The sequence below is a fragment of the Mauremys reevesii genome, linkage group 10 (assembly GCF_016161935.1).
Source record: "Mauremys reevesii isolate NIE-2019 linkage group 10, ASM1616193v1, whole genome shotgun sequence".
Lineage (NCBI taxonomy): Eukaryota > Metazoa > Chordata > Testudines > Geoemydidae > Mauremys > Mauremys reevesii.
The window spans coordinates 60503733-60524827 of NC_052632.1; the positions used below are offsets into that span (position 1 = coordinate 60503733).

The 21095-nt window shown below is 42.3% G+C and overlaps 1 protein-coding gene across 3 annotated transcripts in view; it reads left to right on the top strand.

Moving 5' to 3' along the window:
* ABAT (4-aminobutyrate aminotransferase) overlaps positions 1 to 20963 on the top strand; it is a 150265-nt gene extending 129302 nt beyond the window's left edge. For 2 of the 3 annotated variants that reach the window (XM_039493036.1, XM_039493037.1), the window contains exons 8-17: positions 724 to 816; positions 3080 to 3142; positions 5375 to 5438; positions 6263 to 6411; positions 10418 to 10555; positions 12101 to 12268; positions 14193 to 14339; positions 16734 to 16845; positions 18468 to 18585; positions 18680 to 20963. In XM_039493036.1, the coding sequence (XP_039348970.1) occupies positions 724 to 816; positions 3080 to 3142; positions 5375 to 5438; positions 6263 to 6411; positions 10418 to 10555; positions 12101 to 12268; positions 14193 to 14339; positions 16734 to 16845; positions 18468 to 18585; positions 18680 to 18704 (1077 nt within the window). In that variant the 3' untranslated portion in view covers positions 18705 to 20963. The remainder of the gene's footprint in view (positions 1 to 723; positions 817 to 3079; positions 3143 to 5374; positions 5439 to 6262; positions 6412 to 10417; positions 10556 to 12100; positions 12269 to 14192; positions 14340 to 16733; positions 16846 to 18467; positions 18586 to 18679) is intronic. The other variant, XM_039493038.1, reaches the window with a different exon arrangement.
* Positions 20964 to 21095: the final 132 nt, after the last annotated feature.

Consider the following 21095-nt stretch of genomic DNA (forward strand, 5'->3'; position numbering starts at 1 on the left):
TGTTAGTGTTCTACCCCTTTTCCAGTTATGAATGCCCTTTCATAAGTGGGAAATTTCACATGGAACCCAGAAAGTACAAGGCTAAAGTTCTGTCTAACAGTCCTTTAGCTCAAAGTGTGAATAGCTAAAGATAAGGCCTCCAAACCTTCCACTGTATTTTCACTAGAGGCTTTCTCCAAGTGATGCACTGTTTGTCAACCTTCTTTTCCTTGTATGCCAAGCATGTGGAGTTTGGCATTGAGGTTATTTTCCATGTGTGCTTTCTGCAGATGGTTATTTGTGTAACTATTCTGTAAAGGAATGTATGTTTTCTCTTTCCTTCTTAAAATTGTGATCAATGTTTATGAAGAAACACATGGTATTCAGAGTACAGACTTACCAGGGTAAAAATAAAAGCATTTGAATAGGAAATGTTGTGGTTTAACTGTTAGCAGCTGAATCACCTGCCTTCCCCTTTTCAAGAGAATGGGATCCATAAATGAAGCTGGATGTTCCCATGCAGAGAACTTTGCAGATGAAATTTCAAAGAGAACCTCTCACCCTCCACCGTGATGAAATCAAACCTTTGATTCTCTTAAGAGCTGAATGTGAGAGGTGGTGGTGTGTCTGCATGCAGACACCACACTGAATTTATTTGAGTAAGGGAATGAAATGGGGCTGGTTAGTATTATTGCTTTGTTCCATAACTGCTATTTTAGCTTTATGATGTCTCTTTGTTGACAGGTGGCTCCTAAGGGCCTGCAACAGGTTATCACCATGTCCTGTGGATCCTGCTCTAATGAAAATGCCTTTAAAGCAATATTCATGTGGTACAGGGTGAGTCAAAATACTAAGTATGACTCTTTACAATACTGCAGAACCTAGACATCGACAGTGCTTCATAAGAACTGAATCTACATGGAATGTGTTCCTTTAGTTATACAATTATGGATTAAACTGTAGAAACCAGAATAGACCTTCACACTTTTGACTTTCTCACTTGGAAGATCCCAGATGTGTCAGCAACTTTCTCGCTACAAAACTATTGTTTTTTCTCCCATGCCGCCTCCTCCCCCTGGTCAGAATTAGGTGGATCAGGTTAAAATAGAGATATAAAATTCACATTTTGCTTGAACAAGTGAATATTTAAAGATCTGCTCTCTCATGAGCTGGCAGGGCTCCAAACAGAGGCTGTGTTTCCATCCTGGTTTCTACAATATTTATTTAGATTCCGGTCTGCTACAAACTCCACATTGAAAGGCACCCATACAGGGTTTGGGCTTTCTTGACATGCATTTTAAAAACATAAGAACACAGGAGATACAAAGTAAAGATCAGCCAGTGCAGCAGCACTCCTTCCTCCCTCTTAAACATCACAAATCATGTGACTGATGCAGCTTCAAACCTTCCAGCACTAACCAGAAATTCTACCCTCAACTGTCTTCTGACAATGCCTATGCAAACAAAGGGGTTTTGCGGTGTATAAAATTGGGCTATTTCAGACTTGGGTGCGGTGAGGGGAAGAAGGGGACAAAAGCATTCCAATTGAAAGGAAAGCAGCTGATGCAACTTTGATAGTGAGGCATTGGGGGGAGCGGGGAGGAAGGGACAGATACCAAGCAGTTTCTGGGTTTTTTAGGTCAAAACCAACACATGAAATTCTACCCTGAAGCCAGTAGGCCCATACGGCTCATAGCAAAACTATTTTGGAAAAGCTTCATTCTTTAAAATTGTTGCAGTGCATTTTTGTTTCTGGCATTCCAAGGTCTGTGTGTGATTCTAGGGCAAAAAGGGGTTAGAAGAAGTTGGATACAAAAGTACCAGTGAGGCTGTCTTTTTAAACAAACTTTTTTTTTCAAGCTTTTGTCTTAAAATGTGTTGCCTAAACTAAAAATGCAAGGGTCTGGTATAAAAGCTTTCTTGGCCCTAGTTTGGAAAGACAGTATTAAGTTACGTCTACGCTACGGACCTTAAGGCGGCACAGCTATATTGCTGCAGCTGCACCACTGTTAAGGTCTCCTGCGTAGCTGCTCTATGCTGGTGGAAGAGAACTCTCCTGCTGGCATAAGTAAACCACCCCCAAAGAGTGGGGGTAGCTATGTCAGTGGGAGACGCTGTCCTATCCAACATAGTTGCTGTCCACACCGGCGCTTTTGTTGGTGAAACTTCTGTCGGTCAGGGGTGTGAAGAAGTGCTAGTATAAACAAAGCCTAAGGCACAAGTAGCTGTGCTCATTCACAGTCTCTCTCCTAATATCGTGAACTAAACTAGTGCTGGCCAATCTTTTAACATCTCTTTGCATAGAAGATATATACCGAATGGAATGTTGTTGTGTGACGGTAGCATACAGTCAACCAGTTAAAGCTGCAGCAACCATTAGTTTAAATCCATATGCTGTTATTGTTGCTTATATATTACAGTAGAGCCCAAAGGTCCCAATTAGGATTCATGCCCCATTGTCCCTAGTGCTAACACAGATAAAGAGAGAATCTCTGCTCTGTAGAGCTTACCATCTGAAAGAAGCTAATCTTTTTACTAGTTCCCTAAGCCATTCTCTGGCCCCTCTAAATTCATCTAATAACAACATAGGTAAGTCCCTTCATTCTCCTTTTGACTTTCAGAATGAGCATATAATGCTCTAATGCTAGATCATCCCACACAACATGATACTCAAGAAACAATGTATGTAGCTCTTCGGAGGAAAAACTCACTGTCTGCTTTAGACTAAACAAACTCATAATTAGCTAAAGGAGAGACAAACGGGCAGTGAAGAGTGGTCGCACAGACAAACCCTGGAGCTTCCACTACATCTGAAATACTGAAAAGACTTATTCTCTTTTTAAAAAGAGAGACATAAAAAGGAATTTCTGACTATTTTCTCATGCCCACTCCAGACTGACTTGTGCCTGTTAAGCTTTGGAGATCTCATGTAATTTGTGGCTTAAAAATCCATATATGGTTTCATCAAGTCTGTCATTTTACCTGCTGGTTAATCCTTCAGACACTTTATTACACTAGGATTTTTCAGCAAGACTTCACCAGCAAATAATGAGAGATTCATCTAGGATACCTCATGAAAACTTCTTCATTACCTTTGCAGAACAAAGAAAGGGGTAACAATAATGTCACAAAGGAAGAACTGGAGACGTGCATGATTAACCAGGTAACTTTACTGTTCTGTTATCTTACCCAGATTGTTAGTGTTTGATTTGTTTACAGATAAAAATCCAGGGCTTTCTAACATTGCAATGGATACTAGTACCTAAAAGCTTCAAGAATGGCCAATTATAGCTCACTCCAAACCAAAATTCTAGGCCTGCTACTGGCATCCTGCTACCTTCTGAGATAGTAGTTGTGACTTGTGTTAAAATTGCCCTTTTTATGTGATACACCATCTGCTAGAGAGACGTGCATGTGCTGAGAGAGACTGTGGGGAGCACTAACATACACAGATTTTATAAATAAAGATTAAGAATGTTAACAGTCCTCTTAATTTTTTCCAAAACTGGGGTTTAATGACTTAAAATTAATTAAGAAGCTAGTTTGCCATGGAATAATCACTTAATCACATGGGAGCAAGAAATTAAGATGCAGTTGGAAAGCCTGTGAAGTGCCAATTCAGCTCTAACCCAGATTGTGTTGCTCTAGCCAGTCACAAACCTTAATACACAAGGTTACTAATGAAGTGGGGGAATGTGTTTAATTTGGGACACCTTCTAAGATGTGAGCATCTTGGAAATTACAGGATCTATAACTCCAGGGCCAGATCCTTGGCCCAGGGTACGTACCTGTTGTGTTGCTCCAGTGGTGCAATGCTTAAAACTGTCTTGAAGAGGCTTCTGGAGATTCTTCTGCTGGAAGGGGAGCTGGGATGTACTTTAAATTGGGCCACAGCCAGGGTGAGAACTGGGTACTGGAGCACACTGTGTTTTTGCAATCTTGGACTGATGGAATGATCTCATAGGGACCATTCCAGCTGGCATGAGTTAAAGCAGCCCTATGACTGATCTGATTTATATCAGCAACCCTAGGATTGAGGGAAGTGGTAAATGTGCTAGAAGTACTTTTATCACACAGCTACATCTTGTGTGAGCTCATTGCAGTTTAGGATTAAACCCACAGTGTGTTTGATCCGAGCATTTTTTTGCTCTTCCTAGGAAGAGTATCTTCTGCCTCTCCAAAGCTGCAAAGGTCCCACTGAGGTCACCAGTCTTGTGATATATATGGGCCATCCTTTCATAGTGTGAAGTTAAGGCACTCCCTGCCTCTGTTCCCAGGAGTGCTGGGCCTGCTTTTCTCTCCAGTGCTCCCCACCATGCAGTGGGATTGAATTATTCATAGCTAAAGAAAAATTGGTTGAGTATTTTTAGGCCCAAAATTTAGGATTTGCATTTAACAGAAACAAACCTTACAAAACATAACAGTAGAATAGTTTCCATGAAATCCTAAAAGAAAAGAACAAATGCAGAAAGAAGAGGGGTTTGTTTAATTTTAATATTCACCTTTGGTGTTTGGAAGCTAAGCGTTGGGGACTTGGAAACCAGAGAGAGAGAGACTGATTAGCACAAGATATAAACCAACAGCAGCAGGAGTGGAGGGAGTTCTTTCACTTTTAAGATTAGATCACAAAGAAGGGGACTAGTCTCTTTAAAATAACCCAACAGTGTCCCTTTTAAAGTTCAGCTAATGTAAAGTTTCCATACGCTTTATATTAGTTTATTTTTCATTCAGCATCCAATAAGTGAATCAAAATAGAGAGGTATATGGTGATCTGAGTGCAGCACTAAGGACTCAGGTGTTCCTGTGTCTAATTGCTGCTTTGGACCCAATTCTGCAAACACCTACATACATGCTTACACTTATAAGTACTGAAGTCATTGATCCATTTATTGGGCACTAATTCCCTTGTGACCTTTGGCAATTTACCATCTGTCTTGATTTCTAAAAAATTGGGCTGATTGACATCCCCCCGCTCTCGCTGTGTTGGGAGAATTAATTAGTTAGTATTTGAAAAGCAATCTGAAGATGAAATGCTAAATTAGCCAATATTTGTCTTTAATATTCATGGTATTCACAGGAGGTGAGATAATTTTAAAGGAATGAAGAATATTTCTTAGCAAAGAAATGTGTGAATATACTTTACTGAACTTGCTGCTGAAGAGTGAAACTTGCTTGCATTTTAGTTGAGGCAACAGCCAAAAGTAATAAAAATCTTCCTGTCTTTCCTAATGCTCAGATGGACATGTTCTTGACTGGCCATTTGATTACAAGTAGGATGTTTGTGTGTTCTTCAGTCCAGTTATGTAATCCTGCTTATGATTCCATTCCAATAAGCTACACTGCCACCTTCCTGTTGTTTGAATAGTTCATTGACATATCCTGTATTTTATTTTAGTATCCAGGGTGCCCTGACTATAGTATTCTGTCCTTTATGGGTGGATTCCATGGAAGAACCATGGGTAAGAAAAACACTCCCAGTAATCTATATACTTTTCCCTCTTCCTTTCTCAGCTGATATTGGACACAGCAGTGCATATTTATCTCATTGTATTTATCTTTTTTTAAATGAAAGGTTCTTTTGCAATGAATTGGTGATAGAAATACGATCAGTAAAAAAAAACCAAAACATAGATTTATTAAAATATTTGGAACCTAAATCTGATGCTAATGGAATTTGTTAGAAATGTACTAAAACAGCATTTTATTTCAACTGGAGGTGTGGCTAACTGTGGATTTTCACCTTCGGGAGATGGCCCAATTTCATTCTAGGCCCACTAGAATGCTATCTACACTATTAAAAATCTACTGTATTGGGGGAGGGGGAAAACCTGTTTTACAGGATATTGTCTGATACCATCTGGTCCTGCCAGTGCAGATGGGAGAGTGTCATATTTTAAACATGTTACCTAACTGCTGCTGCTGCTTTGAACTTCGCAGGGCTGTAGCTTGATTCAGAACATGGTTTGGTCTTGTCAATACTGGGAAGGTGAAACCCAGATTTAACCGTGGTGTCCATTACCATCCTGTAACCAGATTCTCCTAGCTTTTTTTAAATTACATTTTAAATAGTGTAGATGCCTTCCAACTCTTCAGAATGATGCTCCGCCTAGTAGAAATCCCCAAACCCAATCAATCAGTAATCCAGAATAATCAAATATAAATTAATCTGAACACTGTAGTTAAAATGGAATCATCCAGTTCTTTCCAGTAGCCCAGTAGAAGAATGTTTCTTTCCTTATTTCTAGTGAGCTTTTGTTTTAATTTTTATTTTTCTGGTTTTTAGGTTGCTTAGCTACAACTCACTCTAAAGCAATTCACAAATTAGACATTCCATCACTTGACTGGCCGATTGCTCCATTCCCAAGACTAAAATACCCCCTGGAAGAGTTTGTGAAAGAGAATCAACAGGAAGAAGCGCGCTGTTTAGAAGAGGTGAGTACTTCACTGTCTGCATTCTGTTTTCATTTTGAAATAATGAAGTTAGTGGGATTAGCTGCTATTAACTTGGAAGAAAATTTTCAGTAATTGAAATGACCTTTGATGAAAGCAGTACTCCTTAAGCTGTTACAGTTAATAGCCTGCCTCCGCTGCCATTTAAAAGGAACTGTCTACTATGAAATTATGAATGGTCTGCAGAAATTTTCCCCAGCGTGAAATTTCGCATACAAGAAAAGGTTTGTTTAAAAACATCTGAATTTATTTGCCCAAATTTGGGAGAGGGAAATGTGCACAAGGGTGAACTTCAGAGTGCTTAATCCTCTGAAAAGTAACTCTGTAAAAGTGACATGGATTTTCCTGCTTTTCTATCTAAAATTTCTGGATTCAGGCTCTGATCCTATAACCAGCTCCATGAAGTTATATGCCGGTGTGGTTCCCCAGTGAAGCCAATGAGGTCTTCCTGTGCAGGTGTAGCGGGGTCCTGTGCAGACTTAGTTGCAGGATTGAGGCTTCATTTCCATACTAAGTCTGGAAATCAAGCTTTGTTCCATTCTGCCTTTTACATCCTCGCTAAGGCTACATTTTAGTCACAGCTATTTTTAGTAAAAGTCACAGACCTGTCACAGGCAGTAAACAAAAATTCACATCCCGTGACTGTCCATGACTTTTACTGTATTCCTCTGATTAAAACTTGGAGGGTGTTGGGGGGAATTGGGGCAGAGGGACAGCCTGTGGGGTTGATGGGGCTGGGGCTTGTTCCCTACCTAGCTCCTGAGCTCCACATGCTCCTCCTCTCTGCCCCAAACCCCAGTTCTGCAGCTCCCATTGGCTGGGAATCGTTGCCAATAGGAGCTGAGGGGGCGGTGCCTGCCCACATAGGCAGCCCGTGGAGCTAGAAGCTGAGGAAGGGGAGTTCCTGTAGCCCAGGGGTCCCCAACGCAGTGCCCGTGGGTGCCATCTAAATGCGCCCGCGTCCTGGCCGGCGGTCGAGCATCCGCCAAAATTCAGCGGCATTTCGGTGCATGCTCAACCGCCACCATGGTCCTTCCTCTGGCGCCAGCCAGACGAAAAGGTTGGGGACCATTGCTGTAGCCCTTCCAGGGAACCCGCCTTAGGTAAGCACCACTCCGTCCCCAGCCTCCCATACCTAAACTCCTGCTGCTGGGGGGGCGGGGGAGGGGAGGGGAGGCAAAACTGGCCCAGGGGCTGCCTGAGCTGCTCAGATGGCCCCTGGGCCAGGCACACCAGCCACTGCAGCAGTCAGGGAGGTCACGGAAAGTCATGGAATCCGCGACTTCCGTGACCTCTGTGACAAACACGGAGCCTTCATCATCACTAATAGCAATCCTGCAGTCAGAGTATAGCTGATATTTCTGTTGAAGCATAATGCAGAACAGAGTCCAAGTTGCTGTGCTAAGATAAGTAAATGCTTGTTTTATTAGTAGAAATGACTCAGGGCAGACACATGTTGAGTAAAGAGGTGTATGGTTTTTTCATAGCCACTTTTCAGCATGATCTTAACATAGTTTAAATATTCCCCTTTCATGATTCTCAATATTCTGGCCAACTTTTCCTGATTATTAGATATTTGTGCTTCAGGAAGAGTTGTATCGTCCTTATAAACCCTCTTCTTTCCTCTGCACAATCCTGCAGCAAAGCTATGCAGAACATGGTAGGTTTCTGTATTATTTCTATGAATATTATATCTGCCCCAATTTAGCTGCTCAGTGTTATTCTGTATAACTGCATGTGAGTAAAGCAGAGGAGGTTGTTACTGGGAAAACAAACAGGAAATAAAACAATGACAGATAAAGTATTTCTGTAGAGAATACCAAGGGTCCTCAACAGAACAGTGGAGAAGCTATTAATAGGGAAATGTGCCCTTGCATGGCTCCAGTCAAGCTAGCTAGTTTTATTTTTCCAAGATCCAAACATAGGATCAAAAGGATACTAAACCCTTAAAGTCCTCTGTCTAGTGATCAGGCAGGAGCATCTGGACGTAAGGCTCTGACAGAGATACTGAGGGTATGTCTACACTGCAATTTAAAAACCTGCAGCTACCCCATGCCAGTTGACTCGGGCTCAGGCTAAGGGGCTGTTTAATTGCAGTCTAGAAGTTCAGGCTTGGGCTGGAGCCTAGGCTCTTGGACCCTGCAAGGTGGGAGAGTCCCAGAGTTCAGGCTGCAGCCTGAGCCCGAACATCATCTGCATTGCAATTAAACAGCCCCTTAGCCTGAGCCAGAGTCAGCTGGTATGGGCCAGCCGTGGGGTTTTAATTGCAGTGTAGACATACCCTGAGAGTATGCTGCATGGGCTGTCTCTCCCAGCCCAAGAGTAGGAATGTCTCGGCTGATTGGAGCTTACACATAACTTGCAAGGAGAAAATGAACTTTTAAGTAAGGTTCCTGCATGTCAGCCTTATTTGTTATTTTAACCCATTTCTCTGACTACTGTGTTCTTGCTGACTAATAAGTAGCCCTTTGTTTTGAAAAGGCTGAATACATACATTTTGTGGTTACAGAACTTCCAAGAGAGAATACTCCTGCAAGGAGCCAAGCCAGATTGGCCCTTATAAAGGAGCCATGGTGGGAAACGGGTGCCACAGCCGATGGACAGTCAGTCTGAGGCTATGTCTACAATACTGCGGTAAGTCGACCTACACTACGCAGCTCCAGCTATGTGAATAACGTAGCAGGAGTCAACGTACCTTAGGTCGAGTTACCGCGAGGTCTACACTGCAGGGGGTTGACAGGAGAAAATCTCCCATAGACTTACCTTGCTTTTCTCATCAGGGGTAGAGTACACAGGTCGACTGGAGAGCAATCTGCAGTCGATTTGGTGGGTCTTTACTAGACCCGCTAAATCACCGCCAGTGGATCGATCTCAGAGCATCGATCCCTGCTGTAGTGTAGACCTGCCCTGAGAGTGGCAGTGAAGTGGAGGCCCCAAGCCCATCACCTCGAAGCATGTCCTCACAAGAGACTGCAGAGGGTTACAAGGTATAGCAGCTCTGTGATCTCAGACAGAACAAGGATGAATTTGAGACCTCATAACTATTTATACTTCAACAGGCTAGGCTATCTTAAATGAAGCACTATCACTCCACAGCAGGATCATTCAGATGGGCATGTTGGGTTACACTGGAGAGGTTTTTTTTATTATTATTATTATTATTATTATTATTTTATTCAAACTTGGATAACAGGAAAAACTACAAGCATAGCAGAATGCTTTGGGGATACATGCTGTTATGACAAACAGCAAAAAACAACATGTCAGTGGAGAAAGCAAGGATGCAAAGGATCAGTTCACAAACTTAAAGATTATAAAGAGATGGTGATTTGTTTGAAAGACTCTATAGTAGCTGATCAGCACCTTCAGAAAAGTGTCACTTGAAATATCATAAATTGTTACCAGCCCCAGGAAGCTTGGAGTAGAAATTTCCAGGCACAAATTATATTACTAACCATCAACAACTGGTACTCTGGGATTAATTAATTTTTTTCTACAAGATGTTCTCTGCAACAAAAGTTCTGCACTATTTAATCTGATTAATTTCAAAGCATCTGCAGTATATTTCCTTGTAATACTAATAATTCAAAATGATTAGATGAGGTTTCACTTAGTAGCACAATATATAACTGTTTTTTCTTCAGCATCATTTGAGTGGCTTAATAAACAAAAGTGGTTTCCATTATTTCCCTGAGTTTTGCTACAACTTTCAAACAAGCATTATTGTAAATTAATGTGAGCTGTGTTAAAATGGTTTAAAATTATAGCACTTTAACATAATTAAAATTAAGAAATAGGTAACCATCCTAATTTCTGCAGCAACCACATGTTAATTTTTTCATCTTAATGTTTGTGGTTTTTGATACCACCAATGCTTTTTGCACCAAAGAAGTCCAGCTTCTGGTGCCAGGAAGGACTAGTTTTTCCTGGGAGGAAACTTGCCATTATGTCTTGGGAGGAAAATGTAATGTCTGTGTTTGATATACAGGTGGAAGATCTGATTGTAAAGTACAGGAAAAAGAAGAGGATTGTTGCTGGAATAATCATTGAACCAATTCAGTCAGAAGGGGGAGACAATCATGCTTCAGATGACTTCTTCAGGAAGCTACGGGACATTACCAGAAAGGTAAATCAAACATTTAGAGGTCCACTAACTGGTTAGTTCAGTCTGCCAGACTTCATTCCTGCTTCTCAAGTTAACTGGCATTTTCTCCAGACCATTTCAATGGGTTTCCCATAATCCCCTTCTGAAGACTAATGTAAGAGTCTAAACATCCTGGAAGACCTCTAAAATGGCACTGGTGGCAATGATGTGTATGTGCTCAGACCCAACAGTGCCTCTTCACCAGCACAATAACACCTCCTGTTCCATTTGAAGTGTTCTCAGAGAGTTAGCAGTGACTTGTTCTGTTGAATAAATTCCCCCACTCTCAAGGGAGACCGAGGGATTGGTCCAGTCTGATAAATCCTGGTTCCATATCAGTGTTCCCTAAGCTATAAAGCTAACGTCCATAGAGAGGCTCACGCAATTCCAGGAACAGTAGTTGGGATGGTGAAGAAGTATTTTTCTTTCTGGAACATTTGTACTTGCAAATATGGACCCAGCAACAGTAAAAGCAGAAGCAGGGTCCAGATGTAAGTTCAGATGTTCCAGTAAATGACAAAAACGGACAAGATGTCTTGTGACATTTGAACTATCATGGGAACCATTTAAAAGGGGAGATGAGACCTACCTTTCACTTTCTTCTTGTAAATGTTCCGGGCGAGAAACCTGAATGTGTGTTCATGGAAAAACATGTTAATGACATTTGAGTAACCCTGTTCTGTAGGATGAAGCAGCATCATTTCCCTTTGTTAACAAGTGCTCTCACTGCCCACTCAGTTTTCTCAATGTGGCATCATTTGAGCAGTTTAGATTAGACGGGCAACCATGAGGCTAAGTCAAGCAGTTTTTGTCTTGCCCAAACAGAGGATGTGCCAATGTTGTAACAATACTGTGTTGAGAACACTTAGTAATCTGTTTTAATGTGACTTTTCAAAATCTCCTACCTGCACAGGATCAGTGGAGTAGTCCATTGCAAGTAACATCTTTTTAAAAAAAAAGGCTGGAATTTTCAGCTAGTCAGGGTGACCTGATAGGCCGACCTTTCCAAAATGCTTTACGCTACAGAACAGATGTGCTGGAATGTTGCCTGTGTCTATCGAACATGACTGGCCCCCAGTGTTGTAGGCGGAAACTTTCAAAAGCACAAATGGAAGTTAGGCTCTAAACTCCCATTGACTTTCATTGGGAGTTTAAAGTCTAACTGCTTTTTGAACTTTTTAAAATCTCTCTCCTAGCGTTTTCGAATACCCCTTATAAATGTTTTGAGACAGTCTACATAAAACATGGTTCTTTTCTCTGTTGTCCTCACAAGCTTGTATAGAAACCAGATTACTGTGTAGCTTCCTGAAAAATAGCTGAATTTCTTTTGATGCTGTAGTCACAAAGACCTAAAAGATCAACTGTTTTACAGACTGACATGAGAGAGGTGTTCAAAACAGTTCTCCTGACATATTGGTCTGTGCACTATTCTTTAACTCTTAGTATTTATGTGTTTAGTAAGAGAGGTGAATATTTGTTTTGGAAACATGGATTCAAGTTCCCTGATCTCTCAATCTCTCTGAATAGCATGGCTGTGCATTTCTGGTGGACGAGGTGCAGACAGGAGGCGGCTGCACTGGGAAGTTTTGGGCCCATGAATACTGGGGCCTAGATGACCCAGCCGATGTGGTAACATTTAGTAAGAAGATGATGACAGGAGGATTTTTTCACAAGGAGGAGTTCAGGCCCAATGGTGTAAGTGTTTTAGTGTACCTTGGATTCTGTAGTCCTAAGTGTTAATGAGTGAAGGAAGATGGTCCATTTCTGGGAATGATTCTAAAATGTGCTGAACTTTGGGACATGCTTCTGTCCTCAAATGCCTGGTGAACAGTATTGCTGCATATATAATAAACTCAGCTGTCCTGCAACTGAGTTCATCTGATATGTGGCAATGCACATATTTGCTTATTTGAGTACGATGGAGCTATTGTTTGACACACACATTCTGTATACAGTAACTCCTCACTGAACGTTTTAGTTACTGAAAAATGCACCTTTAAGTGAAATGATGTTAAGCGAATCCAATTTCCCCATAAGAATGAATGTAAATGGGGGGGGGTTAGGTTCCAGGGAATTTTTTTTTGCCATACAGTCCAGTCCAGTCCTATAGTTGGGAGGTGCCCCTGCCTTGCCCCACACAGGCACAGCCCACTGGCACTGCAGACAATGAGGCAGGTGGTAAGGAGGCTGAAGGTGCGGTAGGCTAGGAGAAGCACATTGTGCAGCGGCAGCTTCCCCTACTCTGCAAGCACCAGGGGCAGGGGGCTCAACCCTCAGCCTGCCCAGGCCCCCCCTTCCCCCAAGCCCCAACCCTTATCTTGCCTCTTCTCCCCCCTCCCCCTTTACTCCATACGCTATGTCCTCACTCCTCCCCACTCCCTCCCCTGCCTCCTGTCCACAGCAATCAGCTGGCTTGCGGCGTTCAGGAGAGAGGGGGAGGAGCGAGGACAGGGCACGCAGGCTCCCCCTGCCTGCCCCCTGAACACCACAAGCCAGCTGATTGCCGTGGGCAGGAGGCAGGGGAGGGAGGAGTGAGGACACAGCACGTAGGCTCCTCCTCCCTCCTGCCTGCGGCAATCAGCTGATTTGCAACATTCAGGAGGGAGGAGCGAGGACTCGGTGCGCAGCCTCCCCCCTCCCTCCTTTGCCTCTTGCACGTGGCAATCAGCTGGCTTGCGGCATTCGGGAGGTGGGGGCGGAAGGGGAAGCCTGTGAACTGAGTCCTCGCTTCTCCCCTCTCTTACCGCAAGCCAGCTGATTGCCACGGGCAGGAGGTGGGAGGAGGAGGGGGAAGGCACCGATCCGCGGGGTCAGGCGGGAGGCACTGTGGGGGGGAGGCGTAGGGGAGCTGATAGGGGGGTTGCCATCTGTGGACAAAGCAGGCAGCCAACGACGTTATAGTGAAGCATTGCACAACTTTAAATGGAGCATGTTCTGTAATTTAGCAGGGACGTAAGATCGAAACAACGTTAAGCAAGAGGACGCTAAGTGGGGAGTTATTGTAGTTTCACAAGCACAGACAGTGGGCCTAGTTCTCCATGCCCTTACACTAGTTTAACTACAGTGAAGTTCTGCTTGTATAAAACTGGAGTCAGGGAGTGGAGAATCAGGTCCGATATTTCTAATATGCTTTATTTTCAGCACCAAATGTGAGTAAGAATTGATCCTGTACTTTTGGGAACTATATCTCTTTTCTTCAAGATCTGCAGATTCTTTTATTCAGATTTTTTTTAAGACAATTAGCAATCTGTGCATAGTTATAAACTTAACATGTGGAAACTGAGCCAATGGGACAACAATGGAAACACTGAGACAAAACCACACTGTGCTAAATGCTGGCCTCAGTTACATAAACATTCATTTCAGTGAGGTCACAAAGGACAGGGTGCCATTCTCAGTGCAGAGTGGCTTCTCCCTAGTTCTTCCTGAATGCTGTGGATCTGCTCCCTTCTGGGCAGGCTTTCTGTTCCTACAGCACAGAAGAGGCACCTAGTGTTCATTTCTGGTGCCCTAGAAATTTGTTGACACCCATGTGCTCACTCTCCTTTGTGTAGAGCATTGCTTTGATTCAAATTACCTCTCACCATCTTCCACAATTTTTTCCCCCTTCTCCCTCCAGCCATATCGGATTTTTAACACCTGGCTTGGAGATCCCTCCAAGAACCTCATGCTTGCTGAAGTCATCAAGGTTATTAAGAGGGAAGACCTTCTCAACAATGCAACCCATGCAGGGAAAGCTCTACTGGCTGGGCTGCTGGACTTACAGGTGACTTGCAGGGTGCAGGAGGGGATTCCGACCTGAGGCAAAGGGTTCAGGATGCGGGCTCCAGCTGGGCTGTATTTACCAAAGGCGGCTCCCAGTTGGCGGCACAGCAGGGCTAAGGCAGGCTCCCTGCCTGCCCTGGCTCCATGCTTCTCCCGGAAACAGCTGGTTTGTCCGGCCTCTAGGCAGAGGCGTGGCCGAGTGGCTCTGAACGCTGCACGCGCCCAAAGGTGCTGCCCCCACAGCTCCCAGCCAATGGGAGCTGCGGAGCCAGCGCTGAGGGCAGGGGAACACACAGCGTTTCCCTGATCGCCCCTGTGCCTAGGGGCTGGACATGCCGGCTGCTTCTGGGAGCTACGCGGAGCTGACCGGACTTTTAACGGCCTGGCAACCCTAGCTTCCTGGTGAGCCGGCACTCGTGGCTCCAGCCCCACCCTGGGGGTGTGGGGGTGCTGAAGCTTGTGGCTTCCAGCCCAGAGCATGGAGACTTGCCGCAGGCTGGATCCAGGCCACAGGCAGTAGGTTCCCCACCCCTGGACTAGATGATCACAATAGTCCCTTCTGGCCTTAAAGTCTATATATGAGTTCTACTATGTGGTGTATAGTCAATGTACACGGGTTTAATTGTCCTAGTTTTATTGTTTTAAGGTTAAATATCTCCTTGTATTACAGAAGTCCCACTTGTCTTCTAGACAAGAAAATGAAGAGATGGTGGGCCTTTTCCACCACAAGTATTAGAGTTTTTATTGACTGAGGTCTTCATCGCACTGCTCAGCATAGTGTCTGAGCCCCATTGTGATCACCTGCAGACTGCCTCATGCATACAATCCTGGTGCATTCACTCAAGTTCTTTTTAATACAAATAAAATCTGGGCTTACTGATGCCTTTACAATAATCAGGCCAATCTGTACTAGCACAAAAGGTTCTTTATTGTTAGATACTAAGCTAATGCTAGAAGTACTTTTGAACTGGGAATCTGTTGGCACTTAGAAGCTGTGTGACTAAGATAGGGGAAGTGTTTGTCCAATCTGTGAATAGTAGGTGGGCAGAGAGGAGCGCAGTCAGCATATTTGTTTGCAAATGATTAACGCTGTTCTCCCTCAGGATCTACTCATTAATGACCCTGCCCAAGGAGACAGGAAGAAGTGACAATGTGGTTTATTTTTCTTTGAGATTTATGGGGCAAATTAAAATTGTTCACTCTTAACTTCAGTTTGCAGGATTTGTGTCCTGTAACTGAGTCATGATGGGTTCAGCCTGTGAACATGACAGATCTTGCTGCCTGTACTAAACTATTGATCATGGGTTGTTGTGTTTTTGTTTTTTTAATTAAAAGCAATCCTATAGAATATACCAGACATTAGTTCAATTTGCTGCACAGAGACAGTCATACATAAGGCCATCACCTCAAAGTGTGGTGCATATAAAATATAATGGATTCAGACATGATAAGTTCATGGAGGATGACTATTAGTCATGATGGTCAGGGTTGCAACTCCGTGCTCAGAGCAACTGTAAACCTCTGACTGCCACAACCCGGAGAGGAAGACGGAGTGGATCATTCCATAATTGCCCCGTTCTGTACGCTCCCCCTGAAGCTCTATTGGGCCACTGTTGGAGACAGGATATGGGCAAGATGGACTATGATCTGACACAGTATGGCAGTTCTTATGCTCTTATATTGGGGAAGGAGATTTTTCTTCCTCTACAGAAATTCCCACCGTTGCCCTTTTTCTCTTTTCATGAAAAAAGGCGATGTCCCAGCCACACAGCAGTGCATGCTTCCTTGGGGAATGAAGAGCTAAACTCTTACTAGTCTCACTTAGAAAACAAAGTTACCACTTCACTAGAAATAAGCATCATATAGGCCAAGGGGTTGAATATACCTACTGTCCATATGTATTTTTAGCAACTGAATATATTTGTGGCTAGCAAAACTTGCAGCTTATTGCAACATGAGGATAAGCTGGTTTCTAGCACCATTCAGTAAGCAATTTCTGCTCAGATTTGTCTTGGCAGTATCCTAAACGTATAGAATTGGTGCATTTTAAAAATCCAAGTAAATATTGCCTGTTGATCCTGTTCTGTGGTGTAAACGCTGTCAGACTCCTTTATATCCTTATGAGAGAGAGAACACAAATTTCTACCAGCCATAGACTTCTAGTCTTCTGATTACTAAACTCTCCAGCAGCACCAGGCAGTTGTTATAGCTGGGTAAATAGGTCACAGAAATTAAAACTGTGTAATATTTCCATGTCTGCAGAAACTGAGAAGGCAAAGTTTCCACATTGTAGAATGCCAGGGTGCACAGCTCACCAGTAAAATGCCCTGAATTCTCTGCTGGAAAGGTCTGACAGCAGATGTAAGAGTAATGTTCCCATAACTCTTTATTCTAGGCTCGTTACCCCCATCTCATCAGCAGAGTGAGAGGGCGAGGCACATTCTGTTCATTTGATACTCCAGATGATACAACTAGGAACAAGCTAATTGCAATAGCCAGAAACAAAGGTATGATAAAGTCTGTCCACATGTCATGCGGGAGAGTGGCTTTCAGTATCTCATCCCCTCATGCATTTGATTTTTCTCCTGTGGCATATGAATGAAAAGTTCCAGAAAATTTTGTTTTCCCTGGCTGGGGAAATAACATAGTATTTCTGTAAGCATGATGCCAAAGCCTCAGGTTGTTTCCACATTCGGGATGTAAGACAACAGAAATGTTCCCCTTATGTTCTATGTACAGCCTGATATCACTTCAGTGGAGATTTTAATTTTTATATTAAAACAGAGGCTAGTTCTACCAAGGCTGTTTTTTGTTAGTGAATACATTTACACCACCACGCTAATTTATCATGTATTTATAAGTAATATTTTATAATGCCATTTGTAATTCAAATGTTTTAATTAGAAAATGAGATCTTTTTTCTATAACAGTTAAATGTTCTAGTTAGGCTGGTGATACTCGAAATGTATTTGTGTATCAAAAACCCCATAATCACCTGTGTGTGTGTGTGTATCTATCCGTATATAATTCACTGTTCTTGCATTGTAGCTTACAATAATTTATAGTTTATAGAACTGTCTAGGGTTGCTGGTTGGATGAATTCCTGGAGGTTTCATCACATGACATGATCTTTAATTAAAAATTAATCTTTAGTTCCTGGAGACTCCAGAACAATCCTGGAGGGTTGGCAACCATATCCCTGTCACAGTCCCTCCCTCTCCCCCCCACCACCTTGAAAATCGGCTGGCAATCTCGTAGGATGCCCATGAAACAATGGGTTTGAGAAACCTACATCACGTGACACTGTACCCATCCTATGAGGCATTGCAAACCCTTTCCAAAGCATCCTGCAGCCAGTTTCACAGTGGGATAGCTACCCACAGTGCACTGCTCTGTGTCAATGCAAGAGTTGCTAGTGTGGAAGCACTCGGCTGACCCAAGGAGCATAGTGTGGACGTGCAATAGTGGTTTAATTAAAGCGGTTTAGTTAAGGCGGCATAACTTTTGTCAACAAAACTCTGTAGTGTAGACATGGCCCCAGCTGAGCAACAGAGATTTTAACAGTACTGCAGCCTTTGATTGGGAGAACAGATAGATTGTTTCAGAATTAGAACACTTTACATTTTTTTAAAAAACTTAACAGGGATTAAATGATTGGCCAGTCCCTTTGGATGGTTACCCTTGACCTCCTGTACTCAACAGTGTATTAAATACAAAAACGTCACACCAAAGATGAAAACTTGCAAACATCTTGTTCTGTGATGTAGGCCATGACTGTATTAAGAGTATTAATGCTCATTTTCAGTCTTTGTCACTGCCTGAGCATCAGTCTCTTTGTGATGCTATATGGCCTCCCTTGTCATGGCTAGGACTACTTCCAACATTTCAAACATCTGGTGAACAGCATCAAACAGCTACCATGCTGCTTATGTTTGTTATTGTGTCAGGTGATCAGCTCCAGGCCCCGCTGCATCACTGAAACCCAATTTATGGCTTTATGTGGGTCTGCAGTGCTGTGGAGAAGCTTATACTGGCCCTCCGCACTTGGGTGAACTTTATCCTGAGAGAATGGTATGTGTTGTGTATCCTCCAAAGAGGGAAGTCACTATGGTACATCTTATTGCCTTAGGTGTTGTGCTGGGAGGCTCTGGCGACAGATCAATCCGTTTCCGCCCAACTCTGATCTTCAAGGATCACCATGCGCACCTCTTTCTGAACATCTTCAGTGACATCTTAGCAGACTTCAAGTAAACACACATTTTCCTTGCACTGAACAGTCCTGTCCTGTCCTCTAAGATTATGAAATTAGTTTACTTAATTGATACATATTTTCACTTACAGGACAAAATGTGAATTCATAAAATGAAGCTGTTGTTTTTTTCCCATGCTTACCATCAAGTCAGGCTGCTTTAAACTGAATCTCTGGACGCACGTGGAGCTTTGGAGTTTCACAGACCCCCAGCAAGTGCATCCAAATGCTCTGAGCAGTGTGTTTGCAAAGGATATTGCACTTGTTGAGTGCTAGATTGCACTCCATTTTCAGCCTTGAGTCAGAGCAGGAAACAAGGAAAAACCCTACAGACATGCACTGCCTTGCATATTTGATTATTTAAAAATAACACAATAATATATATATATTCATAGGTAAATGCTGTAACTTTCCTTTCTCCACTTTGTGTCCAGATGAAGCAGCAGGTCTTGTGAGTGTGGGGTAGAAGCTTAGGAGATGTCTGCCAAGCAGAAAGTGCCATTGTCTGACAGTGACTGGGAGGAAAGAACAGATGTTTCAAAGCAAGCTCTGCTTTCCAACACTGCCAAGTACAGTATTTCAGAGAATTACTTCCAGCTGTGTTCCCATAAATACAAACACACAATCTGCCATACCAGACTGGACCAAAGGACCATCAGATCTGCTACCCTGCCTTCGGTCTATACCTAGTTCTTCAGAGGCACTGATGCATCTGGCCAGTTGAGTGCTACATGGAAGTGAGCGGGGGGGGGAAATAATTCCTTTCTGGCCCTTGATTAGTTATTCCTAATGTAAAAAGTCAGCCTTGTGCACACAAAACCGTACCCAAAGGTTTCTGAATTGCTGAAACTTAGGAAATAAAATGAAGCATGTACTGCTGCCTTATTTTAGCAATCTAAAATGTGTTGGGCTGCAGGATTATTTATCTGGCTTGCCCATAATATGCAGCCATTGATTTAGCAAATTTTCTAAGCAAATATTCAAGATATTTTGCAAAACCACAGATGCATTGTTTTGTATCGAGCCATTACTTGACATCAGATCTGTTGCGATGGGGTCCTTACTAAATGCACAGCTCTAATGCAAAACAATTCTATTGTTGTAGTAGATTTCTTCTCTCATGCTTGGAGGGTCCTTTAGAAAATCACAGGATCTATAAACGTCAGTGGTCTGTTAATCTGTTCACTATCAGACAGTTGTTTTGGAGTAGCTCTTTTATATATGGCTTTCCTCTGTCTAGTAGAAAGGATATTTTCATGAAGCTGATTTGTTGAGCTAATACTGTTGTGTATTCCCTTTCTCTTCACTAGTGAACGTTTGAATTTTGACTGAATAATGACTGAATGTTATTCAGGGTGAAAAATCTTTTGAACTGATTTGTGAATTTTCCATGTCCCGATAGAGAATAGAGAAGTATTACAAATTAAACTATTCAGCTCCCAGTGGCCAATAGGTTCTACAGTGCAATTCAGTGGAAGCACTTCAATATTTAGGTTGAGACCTGCACAGCAGCATAGGAGATTTAGACATACGTTCTGATAAGTTCAATGAAAGATGTGTCTAAGTCTTCCGGTCTGCTTTGAAAATATTTCTGCCTAACAAGTAACTTTCATAATTACTGGCAACTAGCAACCAAGGAAATTCACTTCTGCTGATTTAAAAATAAGCAGGCCCATGTAAGCCTGTCTGTGCTACACACTGTTCTGGAACTTGTTGGTCAGAATTTTCATAGTGTAGACAGGGCTTTTGACTGTAAGTTTTCTGATGATTATCTGTAAAAGTTCATAGTTAGGGAAATAGCCAGCAAAAGTCAGGGTAAAACTTGGAATTGTAGATTACAAAAGACTTGATGGAGGGTTGGTGAATAACTGTACAGTGAAACCTCATTGTCATCACAGTCCTAGTAGGTATAATACTATCAAGAAGAAAGTCAAACTAAGAAATTCCTCATTTGACAACATTTTGGGAATTAGTTCATTCAACATATCAGTGCAGTAGATTTTAGTAAATGTCTCTAGCAAGTCTTGTACTTTTACAGAATCAAAGGTCCAGTAATGAAGTCTTATCACATCCTCACTTTTATTATAAATACTCTAGGTGTTTTTAATAACTTTTACTGACACTCAGTAACTGTGTAAAATTGTGCACAATGTATGTTGATCAGATTATGTTAGAAAACATACTCAGAGAGCACTGCAGCCTAAGCATAATAAAGTAATATTGTTTACAGCATATTGTGGACAGTGCCAAATAAATGTTTAAACAAAAATACCTAACTGCACTTCATGATGTAACTGGTAACAATGTACATGAATCCATGAAATAAGTATGTTTCCTGTGTAATCAGTATTCTTAAATAAAATATTTATAATTGAACTCCTCCAGTAAGTAGCCCTTTTTATTGGTAGAAATACACTTTTTAAATAAAAATATACAATCATAAATGTTATGCTGACTACATAGTTCTGTATTTTTATATACTCTTCGGGGGATTGTACACCATACACA